Here is a 13,940-nt window from a genome sequence, read left to right on the forward strand (position 1 = left end):
CGGCGAAGATGGCGGCGGTACTGCGGTGCCAACAGCAGGACCAGGGTTGGGCGCTTAGCTGTCGTGAAGAAGAAAGAAAGGACGCCCGTAAGCGGTGCATGGGCCTCAAGGAGAAACGAGAGCGTGGAAAGACGTGGGAGATCCACAAGGACAAGACAAGACACGCCGGCGGGGTTGAAACGGGGTGAACACCAAGTCCCGGCGCTTAGTTACGCGCCGACGACCCGCGGAAGCAACAGAACTGCAGGCATCCGAGCCAATAGCTGAGGCACTAGTGGAGATGCTCGGTAGGGCGAGTCGTGCACACTGACGTTCGGGGACATGGTTTTCATCTGGCGGTATTGAAGAACACCGGCGATAAGGAGGCGGTCCTCTTCGCCTATGTGTTGCATTGGTTCGAGAAGGAAGGGAACTGCGATTGGGGCTGACTTTGCTTGTCCAGCTCTGTGATTGGTTGATAGCATGCCGGCGGTAGTGGGCTGAGAAGACTGTCCAAATACTTGGATAGGGTGGCGATGGCTTGTGTCGTGCGGCGGGATACCCGTCCTGAGCCTAGGTCTGTGTGGCAGGCAGCAGCAACAAACCAGACGGCGTGTCAGTTCGCCCTACCCAGAAGTCCTTGACGAGTCGTCTGCCAAAACGCATATTTTTCCATGGTGCGGATCTCAGGACCGGGATGAGGATGTGCGCCGATGTCCAGACACTGCACAGAAGGCGAGCGCGTGTGCCTCGTCCTGATTGGGCCCTGACGCCCCTGATGCGACGGCTGACCCGCGCAGAGTATCGCTTGGAGCTGCACCTTGATCAGAGGACGGCTGGCTCGCAGGGGGCCGCCCTCCAGCGCCGGGCTAGTTGGCTAGGTTGGAGAGCAGTGACGGGATCCCCACCAACTTGGAGCCGTGAGGAGATCCCTGCTAGCGGAACGGGGAGGTTCATCCGCCGTAGCCTCAGAATTGTCGGCCGAGTTTCTGTCCTCGGATAGACCCCGCTGGGATATTCCCGTTCTAAAGTGTGCCCGGCGGCTGTTCAGAAGGCGATGATCACCGTTGCCACAGTAGGCGAGGTTTGACCAATGGCCAGCTCAAGAAACCCGACAGTCAGTGGCCGGCCGCAGCGCGAAGGCGTCTCCGAGGCCCCTAATCACTGAAGGAGGGTGTTGCTTGCAAGACCGATAAAAGTGGGAGGTCGCAAGGGTGCTGTCCGAATTGGCGAGCTCCCGCCAATCATACTTCCTCGATGTACTAAGGAGCGGGCTGGCGCCAGTACTTGAACTAGTGTCTCCCGCTGCCTTGAGATACTGTCTTCAACTCTTTCTTCTTCTCCCTCTTTTTTTCTTTGCCGCATCCTCCCCAAACAACTGATCGATCACGGAATTTGGGTGCCGTTTCTCAACATGTCGGGTCCTTTGGAGATCACTACTGCCATTACGTCAACAGCATCGCTAGTCGAGACCGTTGACCAACTCAAGGGTCGCGATCCAACTTTACGTCAACTATGGAAAGAGATCAAATATCTAGGCATTGTCTTTGAACATCTCCAAAAGCTTGCCGACTAAGAGTCAATGGTGCCTCTTCCAGAAGATCTTGTCACTCATTGCAGCAAACTATGCAGTGAGTTCGAGAGCTCTATGGAAGAGTTTGCCAAGGAGACGGATGACAATCGAGACTGGAAAAAAATGGAGTTCATGAAGAGAAACATCAATCATTTTATACACACTCTGACAGCATACAAATCAACATTCCTGGTAGTCCTCGGAGAAATTAAAATGTCAGTCACTCTTCTTTTACTTTGGATGGATCAGCTTTTGGTTAAACCATTATTACAGGCGTACTTCTCAAGTCACTCAAAAAGCCTGTGAAAATCTCCGTGAGAAGATCAAGGATGCCACTCAAAATCTGACCATAGGCCTGCAATACAATGAGGAAAGAATCAAGTCCGATATGCTCAAATGCCTGCGTATTTGTGGCCATGCGACTTCTTATCTTGAGTCATTGGGAGACGAAAGAAGACCCCCAGCGCAACAACCATTTCCGGCGATTGCGATGGACGGCCAACGACGGTTCGACGCACTGCTGCAGATTCGAGATAACATCTCTATAACCATCGGTCGTGTGCAAGAGCGCTTGGAGTCTCTGCCACCGGATGGAACGCCTGGAAACGAACGCGAGAGACCGCACTTGCAGACAACCCTCGAAAGTTTAAGACAGATTCTAGAGGGTTGCAAAGTGGCCTCTTCCCAAGCTGCAGGACAAACAACGTACAGCATTGGGAAAATTGCGGCAGATGTCGACAGCAATCAAGTGGTGACGACAGCTGGGGTGCACATTTTCACTGCGACGAAAGCATCGTCGACGAACAGATCGTCGCAGTGGATCGGTCCATACTCAGACGCAACAATTCAACAGATGTCTGAGAATCATTATTCCAGCTGTCCCAAGCGGAGTATGAGCGCCGATGCCAATTTCACCGCCCAACAGCCAACATCGGGTATTCGGATAGTCAGCAGTGACAGTAGTGGAGCGGAGGGGGGAGGGCCAGCGCCGAGAAGGCCAACAGGGAATGAGGGAAGGAGACGTGTTCCAGATGAGTGGTGATGGCTTGTGAAGGATGCTATGTAAGATTGAGGCCTGAAGTCGTTTGAGTAACTGTTGACAGTTAGTCATACGGTGGGCACCAAATCCTGGCGCCCGATTTCAGTCTTAGAATCAGGCTCCGTCAATTTACGCAGTTATTGACGCTGAGACCTATGTCACGAAAGGAGTTCGACTGATACTACCTCTGTTTTTCTGCTCATCTAAAGTTCTCCTCGGCTTCTCTGCTCCCTTGTCTAAGATTGATCTCTCCGCCAAACTCCCCTGGTTCCAAGTACGCTGGATGCTTTTCTATCAGCATCGGCGGCGGCTTTTACCCCGGAGCCCCGTCAGTCATCGTCGTGCTGGGCCCTACCATCGAGCGTGGTTGGCGCAGACACTTGGGGGTATTAGTGGAAAGGAGAGAAGACTCAACAGTGTTCCCCAACACCATAGATGTTTGATCGAAATCCTATCAACACATTCAAGCATCTGGACCCTCGCCGGCATCATGCTGCCCAACTTTCCAGAGTCCGAGGTTTGCCAGGACTCCGACTCATTTCTCGAAGCCCGATCCCACTCCCAGTTCATCTACCAACACAAATCCTTTGGAAGATTTCATTATGACGTTTAGAAACGTAAGGCTCCTTATCGAAACGCTGCCTGATCCATCCACAGAACCCGAAGACGAGTGGGCAGGGTTTGGGCCATAGAGCGTTTCTGGGAGAACACTGTCGTTGTGTATCATGGGCATAGCGGCCTTGAAGGTGACCGGGTGCATCGCGGTGGTGTATAGCGGGCGGATCGGTCGGCGTGAGGAACCACGGTCAAGTTGTGCCTATCACGAGCGTCAGTATGTGGCGACGACCAGTTTTTGAAGCTCTTGCCTTTAGAGTTCTTTGTGGTTATGCCCAATGGACCATATGGAGTTCATAACCTCCCAAAAGCGCTGTGGTTGTCCGCAAAGGCCTTGCACACGCTTTCAAGGCACTCGTGTTGTTGTCATCTCGCTTGCTCGTCGAGGCGACTGAACCAGTCCTCTAGCCAGGTAAGAATTGAAGTTTCGAGACGAAGCTGAAGATACTGTTGACTGGTCTTCGATGCAGGATATGCATTTGCTACGGCCGAAGTACGATGAATATCTCGCAGCACGAGCCTCCAAGATGGGGCTGGACATGTCATAATGATCAGGGCCATACTGGGTTGCCTGACTCTGATTCTTCCTTTTCTGTTTTTGCGATTAGACAAGCGCCTTGACCGGGACCAAAGACTAGATATATCGTGGGCGGGCGAGCCTGACTTGATCAATCAACCACTCATATTCGACCGAACTACTCAGAAACTTTTGTGACAAGTTTACAGCTTGATCGCGATGAAACAGGAGGTTTTGGGAGCAGTCACCTCACTTAACAGCCTGGTAGTGATCTGATCAAGAGTTACACCCTGATCAGGTAAGCCTTGATCAACTCTAAGTGAGGGATGCTGGTTGTTCTGTTTGTGTATGCACTGCACCGCACCGCCAAAGTCATGATCGCCCTGCACACTTTCAGTGCTAAGCAGGACTCTTGTTGAAATTGGGAGGAAAAATGGAGTTAATCGCAGGAAAGGGGGTTTGTAGATCTGGGCACAATATTGTGGGTGCAAAAACTAGACTACCTGTATTCTGTCAGCATTATCTTCAGCAGGCCAATGATGTTGTATTACTGCGTATAATTCTATCGGGTGCGACAAGACGCCATTCTGCCAAAGTGCGAATGATCTCAGTCAAATTTGCAGCCAGTTGTTTACGATCCATAGGATAGCAATCGTTATCGGATCATGACGCCCTGTTACTCGCAACCCTGAAGGAAAGACCAACCAGTCGCATCCCATGACGACATTGACAAGCGCGATTCGCGAGGGGTTAAGAGTCTCTAAAGGTTGCTTTCTACCAGCCACGGCGATTCCGCATGACGTCAGTCTTGTCACAACGCGGTGCACAACGAGAGAGGCCGCTGGTTATTGGGAGTTAGCCACTGTGCTAACGAGAGAACCTAAACTTTCAACAGTGTTCCAAACATTGTAAGCTCACTGCTTCCACACATCGCTGAAAAGCAGAGATTCCACAACGTCGTTGTCACTTCGGGAGTCGCCGCGGCTTATCGTTTGCCTCATAAAAGAAATCCTCAAGCTGATCTGTCGCTTTCTTTATTGGGCTGCGTCACAATAGCCTTCACCAAGGTAAATTGTGGCGAGGTGTAACAGAACCTCGTGCATAGTAAGTCCGCTTAGCGCCCCAATTAGACGCAATCGACATGGATGGAAGAACACAAGCTCTAAAGTCTATAACCCTTCCGAATGGAGGAGACTGACTCAATCCGCTGCGAATAGTATAAACTACCTGGCCTCCTGCATCTGTTAATAGCACCGAGGACGTTGGTGGGACCACTGTCATTGTCCAATCAGTAAGCAACTAGACATTTTGGTCCAGTGGCATCTGTGCTTCTGGGTTCATATCACAGGTCCACCTGCTACGACGTTCCACGTCAGCCTGGCTGACGCCCGCGTTTAGAAGCATGACATGAACAGACACAAATTCTGCGTAGCAATGGTCAATGGGCAAACGCATTCTAGTAAGATGACTATCTGGTATAGTCCGCCATCCTATTTCCCTAGATAGGCATGGAGAGCCATCAAGAACCTCTCAGTACCTAGCGGTTATGGTATTTCGAGGGCAATAGTGAAACCTCTTAGCAATCACCCAAACCACCAGATCGCCCATTTGGCGACTGCGTTTTGATGGGTCGAATATGTATTGCCATGAGGTACCCTGGGCTGACCTCGAGGCCTCCCAGCTGGCAGAGCCTCTACGCGCTCCGCAACCTAATCGCATCTCCTTTCAGTTCGTGTTGTCTCGTAATTACGTCTTCTTTTATAGATTTGTAGTGAACCCGAAATGGTTCTTGTTTCTGTCAGTGATGGCTCGTGTGAAGTCTCATGTGCGCCACCGTCATCCCCAACTCCTGGCTCAATCTCACGCTGGCGCACCCCAGACTCCCGTAGCCCTTATAAACTCCCGGGACTCATATACCTCCCAACCAGACTCAATTATGTCCCTAAGATGACTTGTCAGAATCGCCGTTACGTATCTGTGCAGGGACAGGAGACCCACGCATCAGTGCGGTACAGATAGATGGCCTGGGCACGGCAAAAGCCCAGAAACAGGTCCCTGTTGTTTTTGCACCTGAACTCTAGCAAGAGGTCTTCTCTCGGCTCGCCACTGTCCTGGAAAACGATGTCAACCTTGAGTGTTTCCTCGGCCCACCATATACTCTCGATGTGCGCCAAATCCACTTGAAAGTTGTTCGGATCATAGATGATTCCGGTAGGGCTCTTGTCTGCTCCGGCGAGCAATTGATGCTTGAAGTGCGGGCTGCCAATATCGGGAACCCAACGCCAGGACTGTCTCAAACTAGTGCCAACAGTTTGCGCACAGCATTTGATCTGGTTCAACTGCCAACTATGACTGAGACTTGGAAGATCGATATAGTCTTCAGTGTCTGTGAGTTCATTGCCATCAGGATCCAGACCAGAAGCCTCTACCATCTTGCACGTTTTTGGTGGCTTCTTGTGTGTCTTCGTCTTCTCCTGGTGTATGGCATTGCTTGGAGCAGTGGGGTTGGGTCCATGAGCTGGAACAGGCATTGGACAATGAGCGCCATAGACGGTATTGACGTCGTTAGGCAGTCCATCGGCGGTCTCGTCGACCTGAGGCAAGTCTTGGTCTGAGTCAGGATGATGCAGGAGCTCACAAAGAGCGACAGCGGCGGTCGCTATCTCTTCCGTTATACATAAACCTTGAGTGGTTGGCCTCTTACCATCGTTGAGGTCGGGGGCCATGGCGAAGGTAAAAGCTGAAACTGTCGTGAACGTGGTGGGAGGGAGGGTGAGGAAAAATCTCAGAGGTTGAGCGTGAATCAATAGGGGGAACGTGGTAATAAATATTTCCGCCAAGTTATCAAGAAGGGCGAGAGAGGTAGCGCAGCAGTTAATGGCGAGTGCACAAACCCACCAAAACTGCGGTTCGGGTTGGCAATGGAGTGTGGGCCGAAGTTATCCAGGGATCAGGGCTATCGGGCGTACATTTCGCCCGTATTCACGGTGGGAGTCATGCTACAACCAGGTCGTGGCGCAGCCCGTGATTCAATTGATATAAGCTGTCCTTCACTTGGTCGATGGACTAGCAGGCCTTCCTTGGACGTGACGAGTGAGCAGTGTTACGGTCAGGTATCTGAAAGTGGTGTTTTCTGCGAATATCAGCAGGGTAGACCCTTCGAAATGTTGCATATCCTCCCCCCCCACCTCAAGTCTGCTCAGCTTTCCTCATTTTTAACTCTTCACTCTCCCTGGAACTAAGCTTTCTGCTCTGATGAGTAGACAATTCTCCTTGTCGGTTCCAGCCGAACACCCCAAATCCTATCATTAAGGCCGCGGCTGACGATGGGTTCCTTCCCCTCAGTATGCAGTGTTGCTCGGGCAGGAATTCGTGTCGCTTCCGCCGCTATAAAGAAGGCAAGGAAATTCTTTGCTCCCTATTCAAAGAAGGTATTTTTTTTTTCGCCCAAGTCCAATTTGCTCTCTATGTATTGAGGGGGGCCGACTGACGTCCAGCCAATGCAGCTTTGGGAGAAACTTTCGGAGCTGTCTATCGTAATTGAGACTATCAAGACGCTCAAGAATGCATGTAGCGCCGCAAAATCTAGGACTAAAGATTTCTTCTCGACAACGAATGCGAATACTCCAGGTGCCAGTAACTTTAATACCTTCTTCGCAAAGGTGAAAATGTTCTTTCTGTCGCTGCCTCTTGCTATGCAGGATGGTTATTGCATGTAAGTGGTACCGAAACCTCTATGAAACATATACCCGCAACCAGCCAACTCGGTGGGCCAAAAGGAAAGGCTTTTTTTTTTTTGTTTTTTTTTTGTTTTGGACAACTCAGTCCTGGATTTTAACGGTTTCCGGTCTTCCGTGTTACATACATAAGTCAACGCTCCATTAGGGACCAAATTAGTGAGAAAAACCGAAGGTGCTCCCTCCCACGAGCAGTATACTGCAGGTGCATCCGAAAGGGGATTGCTGCCTCGATGTGGACTTTCCAGGTATGTAACTGGTGCTGACAATCACCGTAACCGCCCCAAAATGGTTCGTTCTTGGGATTTCGCGAAAGCAGCTACGCGGGCGCCTAAAGTCGGCTTAATATCCCCATCTGACTCGCCATAGGGATATGCAGTCTCATACGGCTGCATTTAGGCCATTGCGTTATCTTGGAAACATAGAACTAGGAATCATGTCTGGAACAAGAGCGCGCAGCTGTAGTGTTTAAATCCCTCGGGTTGGGTTCAGAACATGCTTCCATGTTCTCAGGTTCCAATCTGGCGTCATCAGTGCGTGACAAGACCACGCTATGTCATGCACAGAGATGAACATGGACGTGATAGCGGATGGCTGCATCTTCCCCCACATCACAGTGGAGGTGGAGCAAACTTCCGGCATCAAGTCGGGATGCCGGCCAACCATGAATGGGGGTGCGCTGGAGAACAGGACGGAGATAACACGAACGGGACATAATCGGGAAGCGGCCCATGCTGTCCAGCTCTGGGCGGTCTGTACCTGTGACACACCTCCCTGGCCTACGGTCTTAATCAACCGTTCATGTGATAAGCCAGTACTTTGCATATCGGCCATGTTGCATCCGACCCTTCAGGGTAAACGTCGGTTGGAAGTTGAGTTGGCCGATCCATAGTCGGCAAGTCTTCGACTCAAGTACAAGGAACACATAGCAGGCTTCAAGATGGCATGCCAAAAATACAACCAAACCACGGGAATCCGAAGCGAGACGGCAGACATGGAGGAGTAAGGAGGAAATGGAGACATCACTTATGGGCTTCGAGGAGACAAGGACACAAGCTCAGCAATGTATATGTAACCAGTTTAGGTGTCCTTTCGGCTTCGGCGCCGGGCGTAATGAATTGTGTGTGTGTGTGTGTGTGTGTGTACAGTACTGTACCAATGGAGGATTATGAATTGAGGGGGTTGCCGTACCAAGTTCTTCGTGAGCTGATATAACGAAGTCATGCCTTCAATAGATGTGTTCTGTTATATCTCGTAGGAGACTTGCAGGCGTTGGTTTTGCCCTAACCAGGTTGGCGGGGGAAGGTTGGGAAGAGGATATTCCCGGACAGCAAAGTGCGCTGAACACACTGTTTGATGCCCTACGGCTGAGCCTGGCGACTCGCTCGAAGCATCAAGAGAGGGCTGCAAAGACCATCAATCTCGGTTTCGATGTAGTCGACATCTAGGGACGTCGTGGAGATCCTCCAACGGCAGGTCTTCAGAATCGTCGATGAGGGCAGCGTCGGTAATCTCGCAGACAGTAAGCGGCCGGAGTGCGAATGCTGCCAAACGCAGGAGGGCAAAGGCACGGGCTTCTTCCAGCTCTCCATATTGCGTGTTTTTGGTCCAGGCGAGATTAGGGATGATTGAGTCCGGCCGGGCTGTGACTGATGGTCTGTTGCAGTTGTTTGGTGTTCATGCCTTTTCTTAGAGTGGGCTCTTGCATCATAAGCCAGAGGAACCGGCCTTCACATCGAATGGCCATTGCTTCGGAGAGAGTTGACCGCACATCATAGCCTTTGTTAGGTAGCTTCCTGTCGACGATCTCCTGTGCAACAGCAGTCGTGTCTGGCCGCACGTCGTCAGAAGATATCTTGTACTCAGTGATGATGTCGAGGGCGTTGTCTGTGACAGCAGATCGGATCTTTTGTTCGTCGCGGCTTACTAGAAGGATCCTAGTGTTTGTTCCAGAAATGGCATCTGCAACAGATCGAAAGAACGCCGTGAGCGAGGTGTTTCCTTTGTCCGAAGAGACACACTCCTCCAGTCCATCAGCCACGCAGATGCAGTCAGGAACAATGTGGAAGAGTCGCTTGAAGATCGCCAGGGTAGTGGCATGCGTCAGAACGGGATCGGAGTCCGCTTCCCACCTTTGACGGACGTATTCGAACGCATCATCATGGCGAGACACAATCTGAGAGATCCATGCTCGTATGATCGAAAAAGGGTCATCACGGGTCTCGAGATCAAAGGAGAAGAAGTAGTGGGCGACGGGCGTTTGGGGTGTGGAAGACAGGTGCTCGACGATGCGGGCGCAGAGGATCGTTTTCCCGAATCCCGGCGGCCCGTTGATCCACAGCAGCTTCGCGTTTGTATCTGGCTCTGGGGAGAGCCATCGTGTGAACGCTGGTCGCGAGAAAAACCAGTCGCCGGTACCCACCAGTCTCCGTTGAAGGGAGTCGTGGTAGCGGTCGTTCGGGAGGCGTTGAACAAGCCACGAGTGAATTTCTCGTCGTGTCTCAGCTTGGTAGCGTTAGTCCTGGCCTCGAAAATACAAGCGCGGCCTTACCTCTGACTACTCCTTTGATTCGTACCAGAATCTGCAGCACCTCGGCAGATAACCCGTTGCTTGAGAAAGTCCCTTGTCCCAGTTAGAGAAGAGCCTCAATAATACTTGGAAATCTTACCTAACACATCCGTGTGAGTGTCTGTCAGCCCAAGGTCCGGGTTGTGTATCTGCCGCGCACCCTGTGCAGTTCGTGGCGGCACAAGGTTATGCAATTCCTGTACTATGTTCTCGAACAGATTGATCTTCTCTGTGAGTTCCTCCTTGCCCCAGAAAGCCCATGCCTCGTCGCACATGAATTTCATGATGAAGCGCAAAAGGCCGCACACAGCTGTCGATATGCCTCCGTTGTCCAGCGCGGCGTGATGATCGTCCAGCAGTCTCCCTTGATCGATCCCTACGCCTCGTCCCCACTGCTCGAAACGGGCTCTGGCGGCATTGAAAATGGTATATTGCACGTCTGCATCAGCCCGGGCTGAACGGTGCGATTGCACCTTGTCAATGGCCTCTAGACAGGAACTGAAGAGACCAGCGAGCTTGACGACGCCAACAGCGAAACCAGCAGGCTCCATCGTTGAGTGCTGCTGTAACGAGTTGTTGGCGAAGGGTCGATTACCGTGTTCCCCTCAGCGGCCTTTCTTCCTTTAGTAGGCGGTCGGAAGCGCTGTTCGTAGGCAGCGGCGGGGCGCCTCGCAAGGCGGTTCGAGGTGCATGCTGACAATATCACTTGCGAAGCGGGGCTAATTAGCCAGGGGTTTGTAGGGCAATGTCAAAAGACCCAAAGTGTACAGTGAGGTACTTCCGTGCACATCCACTGACATCCCAGTTCTAAGCTCATCGCCATCGGAAAAAGTGCGCGATATTGACTGCATTGACTGCGACCCTCAAGAGGAAGCGGGCATAGTTATGTCTTGGATGACCATTCGTTGTTAACTTCTGGAGTAAGGTGGACTGTCACCACCGGCGAATCTACTCACTGTCAACGATCGACATTATGGTTCCTAATGGGTGCTGCGCAGACCAATTGCTGCGATCGGCAATCACTGCCGTCCTCTGTGACAAAATTAAGCCAGGCATCGCCAAAGCTCGCCTGTTGTGGCAACAGGACGACTCGATATGCAGGTCAACCAAACGCAGGACAAGAATAACACAACATCACATCACCAACACCAACTACCGATTGACCCCTCACGCACCCTCGTGCCACCAACAGCAGGACTCGCTTCAGCCGCCGAAGATAAGGACCTGAACACTTGGAGGAAGTGCTCCAAGAGGGCCTGCTACTAACCTTCACGGGAAATCGCAATCGTTGGAAGGAATAATCAAAGATGACGCAGATGGAAGTGGATCTTAGACATGGGCTTATTTTAAGACCAGGGTCATATTCATAATCCAACAAGGGGAGCAATGTACAAGACCCCTTTACTATGGTGGTATGGGTAAGTTTAACCCTGCGGTCTGGTATCGGTCCACAGACAAGGGGGTAAAATGGCTGACATAAGCAGATATCATCTAAATCAATTGATTTCTATAGATAAATCAGTACTTGATATGCATACCGTTGGCATCAATCACTGCCTGGCAACGCTTAGGCATTGTTGCCAGGAGGTCATATAAGAAGTCCTCTGGCAGCGCATCCCAGGCCTCTTTAACCCATCGGCGAAGTAGATCGTATGATGGGTTCTCGTTAACGCCGGCCTGCTCTTGTATATAGTCCTTTATCCAGTTCCAGCAGCTTTCAATAGGGTTAAGGTCAGGAGAAAAAGGTGGCCAATAAATAACATGGACGCCTCGTTCATGAAGGTCCTGTGTTGTCGACGAGGCAGCATGTGCAGGAGCGCCATCTTGCATAAGAATGAGGTTATCGCGATGATAACCCTTGCATAAGTCAATCCAGCCGCCGATGACAGGGATAAGGCGATTCTGGTACGAATCAGCCTTTATAGTGCCCCAATCCTTCTCCCAGAAGATGCCAGGTCCTTTCCGATCCCCGGAGAAACATCCCCAAAACATCCAACCCCGCTTGCGTTGATGCCTCTCGATAATACACGTTGGATCCCATTCTTCGCCCCGGCGCCGGGTAACATAGAGCTTCCTGTGATGGCCGCCCGTGATCCATGTCTCGTCCGTCCAGAGAACTTTCCTCCAGTCGTCGACGGTCCAATGAAGATGCTCGTGAGCCCAAGCGAGGCGCTTTTGCCGGTTGGTTTCTGAGATAGGGGGTTTCCGCCGGGCGGCGCGCCTGCTGAAGCCGAGGCGTCGGAGAGCTGCTCGAATAGCGTAAGCGCCAAATAGGGACGAGAAAAGCAGTAGAGAGAGCCGGAGAAACGAGGCCCGGCGGCCCTCCTTTGATGAGGTAACATACTCAACAAGCTCTTGTTCTTGTTGGGCAGTCATAACCCGAGGCCGGCCGGAGCGGGCAGCAACGGCAGCCGATTCAGCCCGTATAGCTGTACGCACTTGATGCTTCGTATAACCAGTAAGATTGGCGATATCTGGCTGCGATAACTTCGCATCGTTATAAAGGGTACGTATTCGCTGCCGGTCGGCCTCAGTAAGGTGCTTAGTCGTACTGCCTGTTGGGCGTACCATATTGACGATCGGTAGAAAAGGTGGTTGTTGTATGAGGGAAAAAGGGAAAAATTGGCTGCTGGCGATAAGTGGGTATCTGTGCTGGATCTGGGCGATCTGATTGGCCAGCAAGGGCGGATTGTCTGACCCACTGGTACTTGCCTAGGGGGTTAAACTTTGGCCCGATACCGTAGTATGGCTTAGCCAGGGCGTAATAAACACTGTGTGTGTGTGTGTGTGTGTGTATGTACGTCTTGTGGGTCAGGCGGCGTTCTCTTTGCTCTCCTCGGTCGCGTCCCCCCCTGGCACCACGTTTGGAGTATGAGCCGGGCCAATCATTGAAGCAGCTCAGCTTAGCGCCTCCACTACGACTCGAACGGGCAAACACGGAGTCTTTTTCGGCTCTGTGCCGCTGGAGTGCGCTTCATCGAAGCGGTGCAAGTGGCCTTGCTTGCTTTGATAGCACCGAAACGCGCTCAACCCCCGTCCAAAGACTTCGGGGTACGCCAAGCTTGCAAGCCTCTTCATGCCATATGCCAAAGCCAAGTTCAAGCGCATGCAGATAGAATGCACGCGCCAACGTCGGTTTTTCGAACGTGTGCGTGTCGAAACAGCTTTGTCTCGCGAGGCAGGTTTGTACAGTCGAGATCGCAGCACTAGGACTGCCTTGGGACGATTGGGACGACGACCGTAGGCGAAAACCGCAGCCTGACGCAGATATGCAAGGCAGCTTGGGGTTGATGGCTAGCCCGACAGTAGTCAAGTCCGGGTTTCGCGATCCGATGCGGCAACAGGTCCGCTTTTTCCAGACTCTCGCTCTGCAGTTCCGTCGTCAAACCCAAGCCGGGGCCGGGGCAGCGGGCGGCGGCGATGGCGGCAAGAATACCTGTACGGAGTACGTGTCATGTGGATGACTAAGAGAGATTCCGAAAATGTTCTGTCTGACTGACCGAGCACGGTCAATATGGCACCGCTAACCTCGTCGAGAGCGATGGCACGGTGAGTGAGTAAGAAGATCGAAAGATCAGTAAAAAATATATACAGGAATCGAAAGGGCACAACAAGCAATATCAAAAGCAGGCCAAGGGGCGAAGAAGCAGCAGTTCGAAAGGGCAGATCTGGGGAAGGGCATGGCGATGTGAAGAGTGCACAGCCACAAATCGCGGGGTAATTGCAGCACAGCCAACCCCGCTCCTAGACAAACTCGGGCCAAAGAGTCACAAAAGCCGCCCAATACTAGGCTTATCACAACGCATTCGTAGGACGAACGGTGCCTCGTTACAGTACTGTACATAACACCAACTTATGGCCCCATCGAGATTCGATTTTGAACTTTGAACAACGTCGCGTTCCCTAACGCT

The 13,940-nt window shown here is 51.9% G+C and overlaps 3 protein-coding genes across 3 annotated transcripts; 1 reads left to right on the forward strand and 2 right to left on the reverse strand.

Annotated features, from left to right (window-relative positions):
* Nucleotides 1-8: 8 nt before the first annotated feature.
* On the forward strand, nt 9-188 carry ColSpa_11877 (uncharacterized protein; the record flags this gene model as incomplete). The annotated part of the gene is made up of 1 exon (XM_049278089.1): nt 9-188. One exon carries the CDS (start codon nt 9-11, stop codon nt 186-188), a length of 180 nt encoding a protein of 59 aa, XP_049134046.1.
* Nucleotides 189-5,690: 5,502 nt separating this feature from the next.
* ColSpa_11878 (uncharacterized protein) lies at nt 5,691-6,449 on the reverse strand (the record flags this gene model as incomplete). Its single annotated transcript, XM_049278090.1, has 2 exons — nt 5,691-6,334; nt 6,428-6,449. 2 exons carry the CDS (start codon nt 6,447-6,449, stop codon nt 5,691-5,693), a joined length of 666 nt encoding a protein of 221 aa, XP_049134047.1.
* Nucleotides 6,450-9,078: 2,629 nt separating this feature from the next.
* On the reverse strand, nt 9,079-10,580 carry ColSpa_11879 (vegetative incompatibility protein HET-E-1; the record flags this gene model as incomplete). Its single annotated transcript, XM_049278091.1, has 2 exons — nt 9,079-9,965; nt 10,130-10,580. The coding sequence occupies 2 exons, from the start codon at nt 10,578-10,580 to the stop codon at nt 9,079-9,081; spliced, it is 1,338 nt and encodes a 445-aa protein (XP_049134048.1).
* Between the last annotated feature and the right edge of the window lie 3,360 nt (nt 10,581-13,940).

The sequence above is a fragment of the Colletotrichum spaethianum genome (genome assembly GCF_022836535.1).
Source record: "Colletotrichum spaethianum MAFF 239500 DNA, contig52, whole genome shotgun sequence".
Lineage (NCBI taxonomy): Eukaryota > Fungi > Ascomycota > Sordariomycetes > Glomerellales > Glomerellaceae > Colletotrichum > Colletotrichum spaethianum.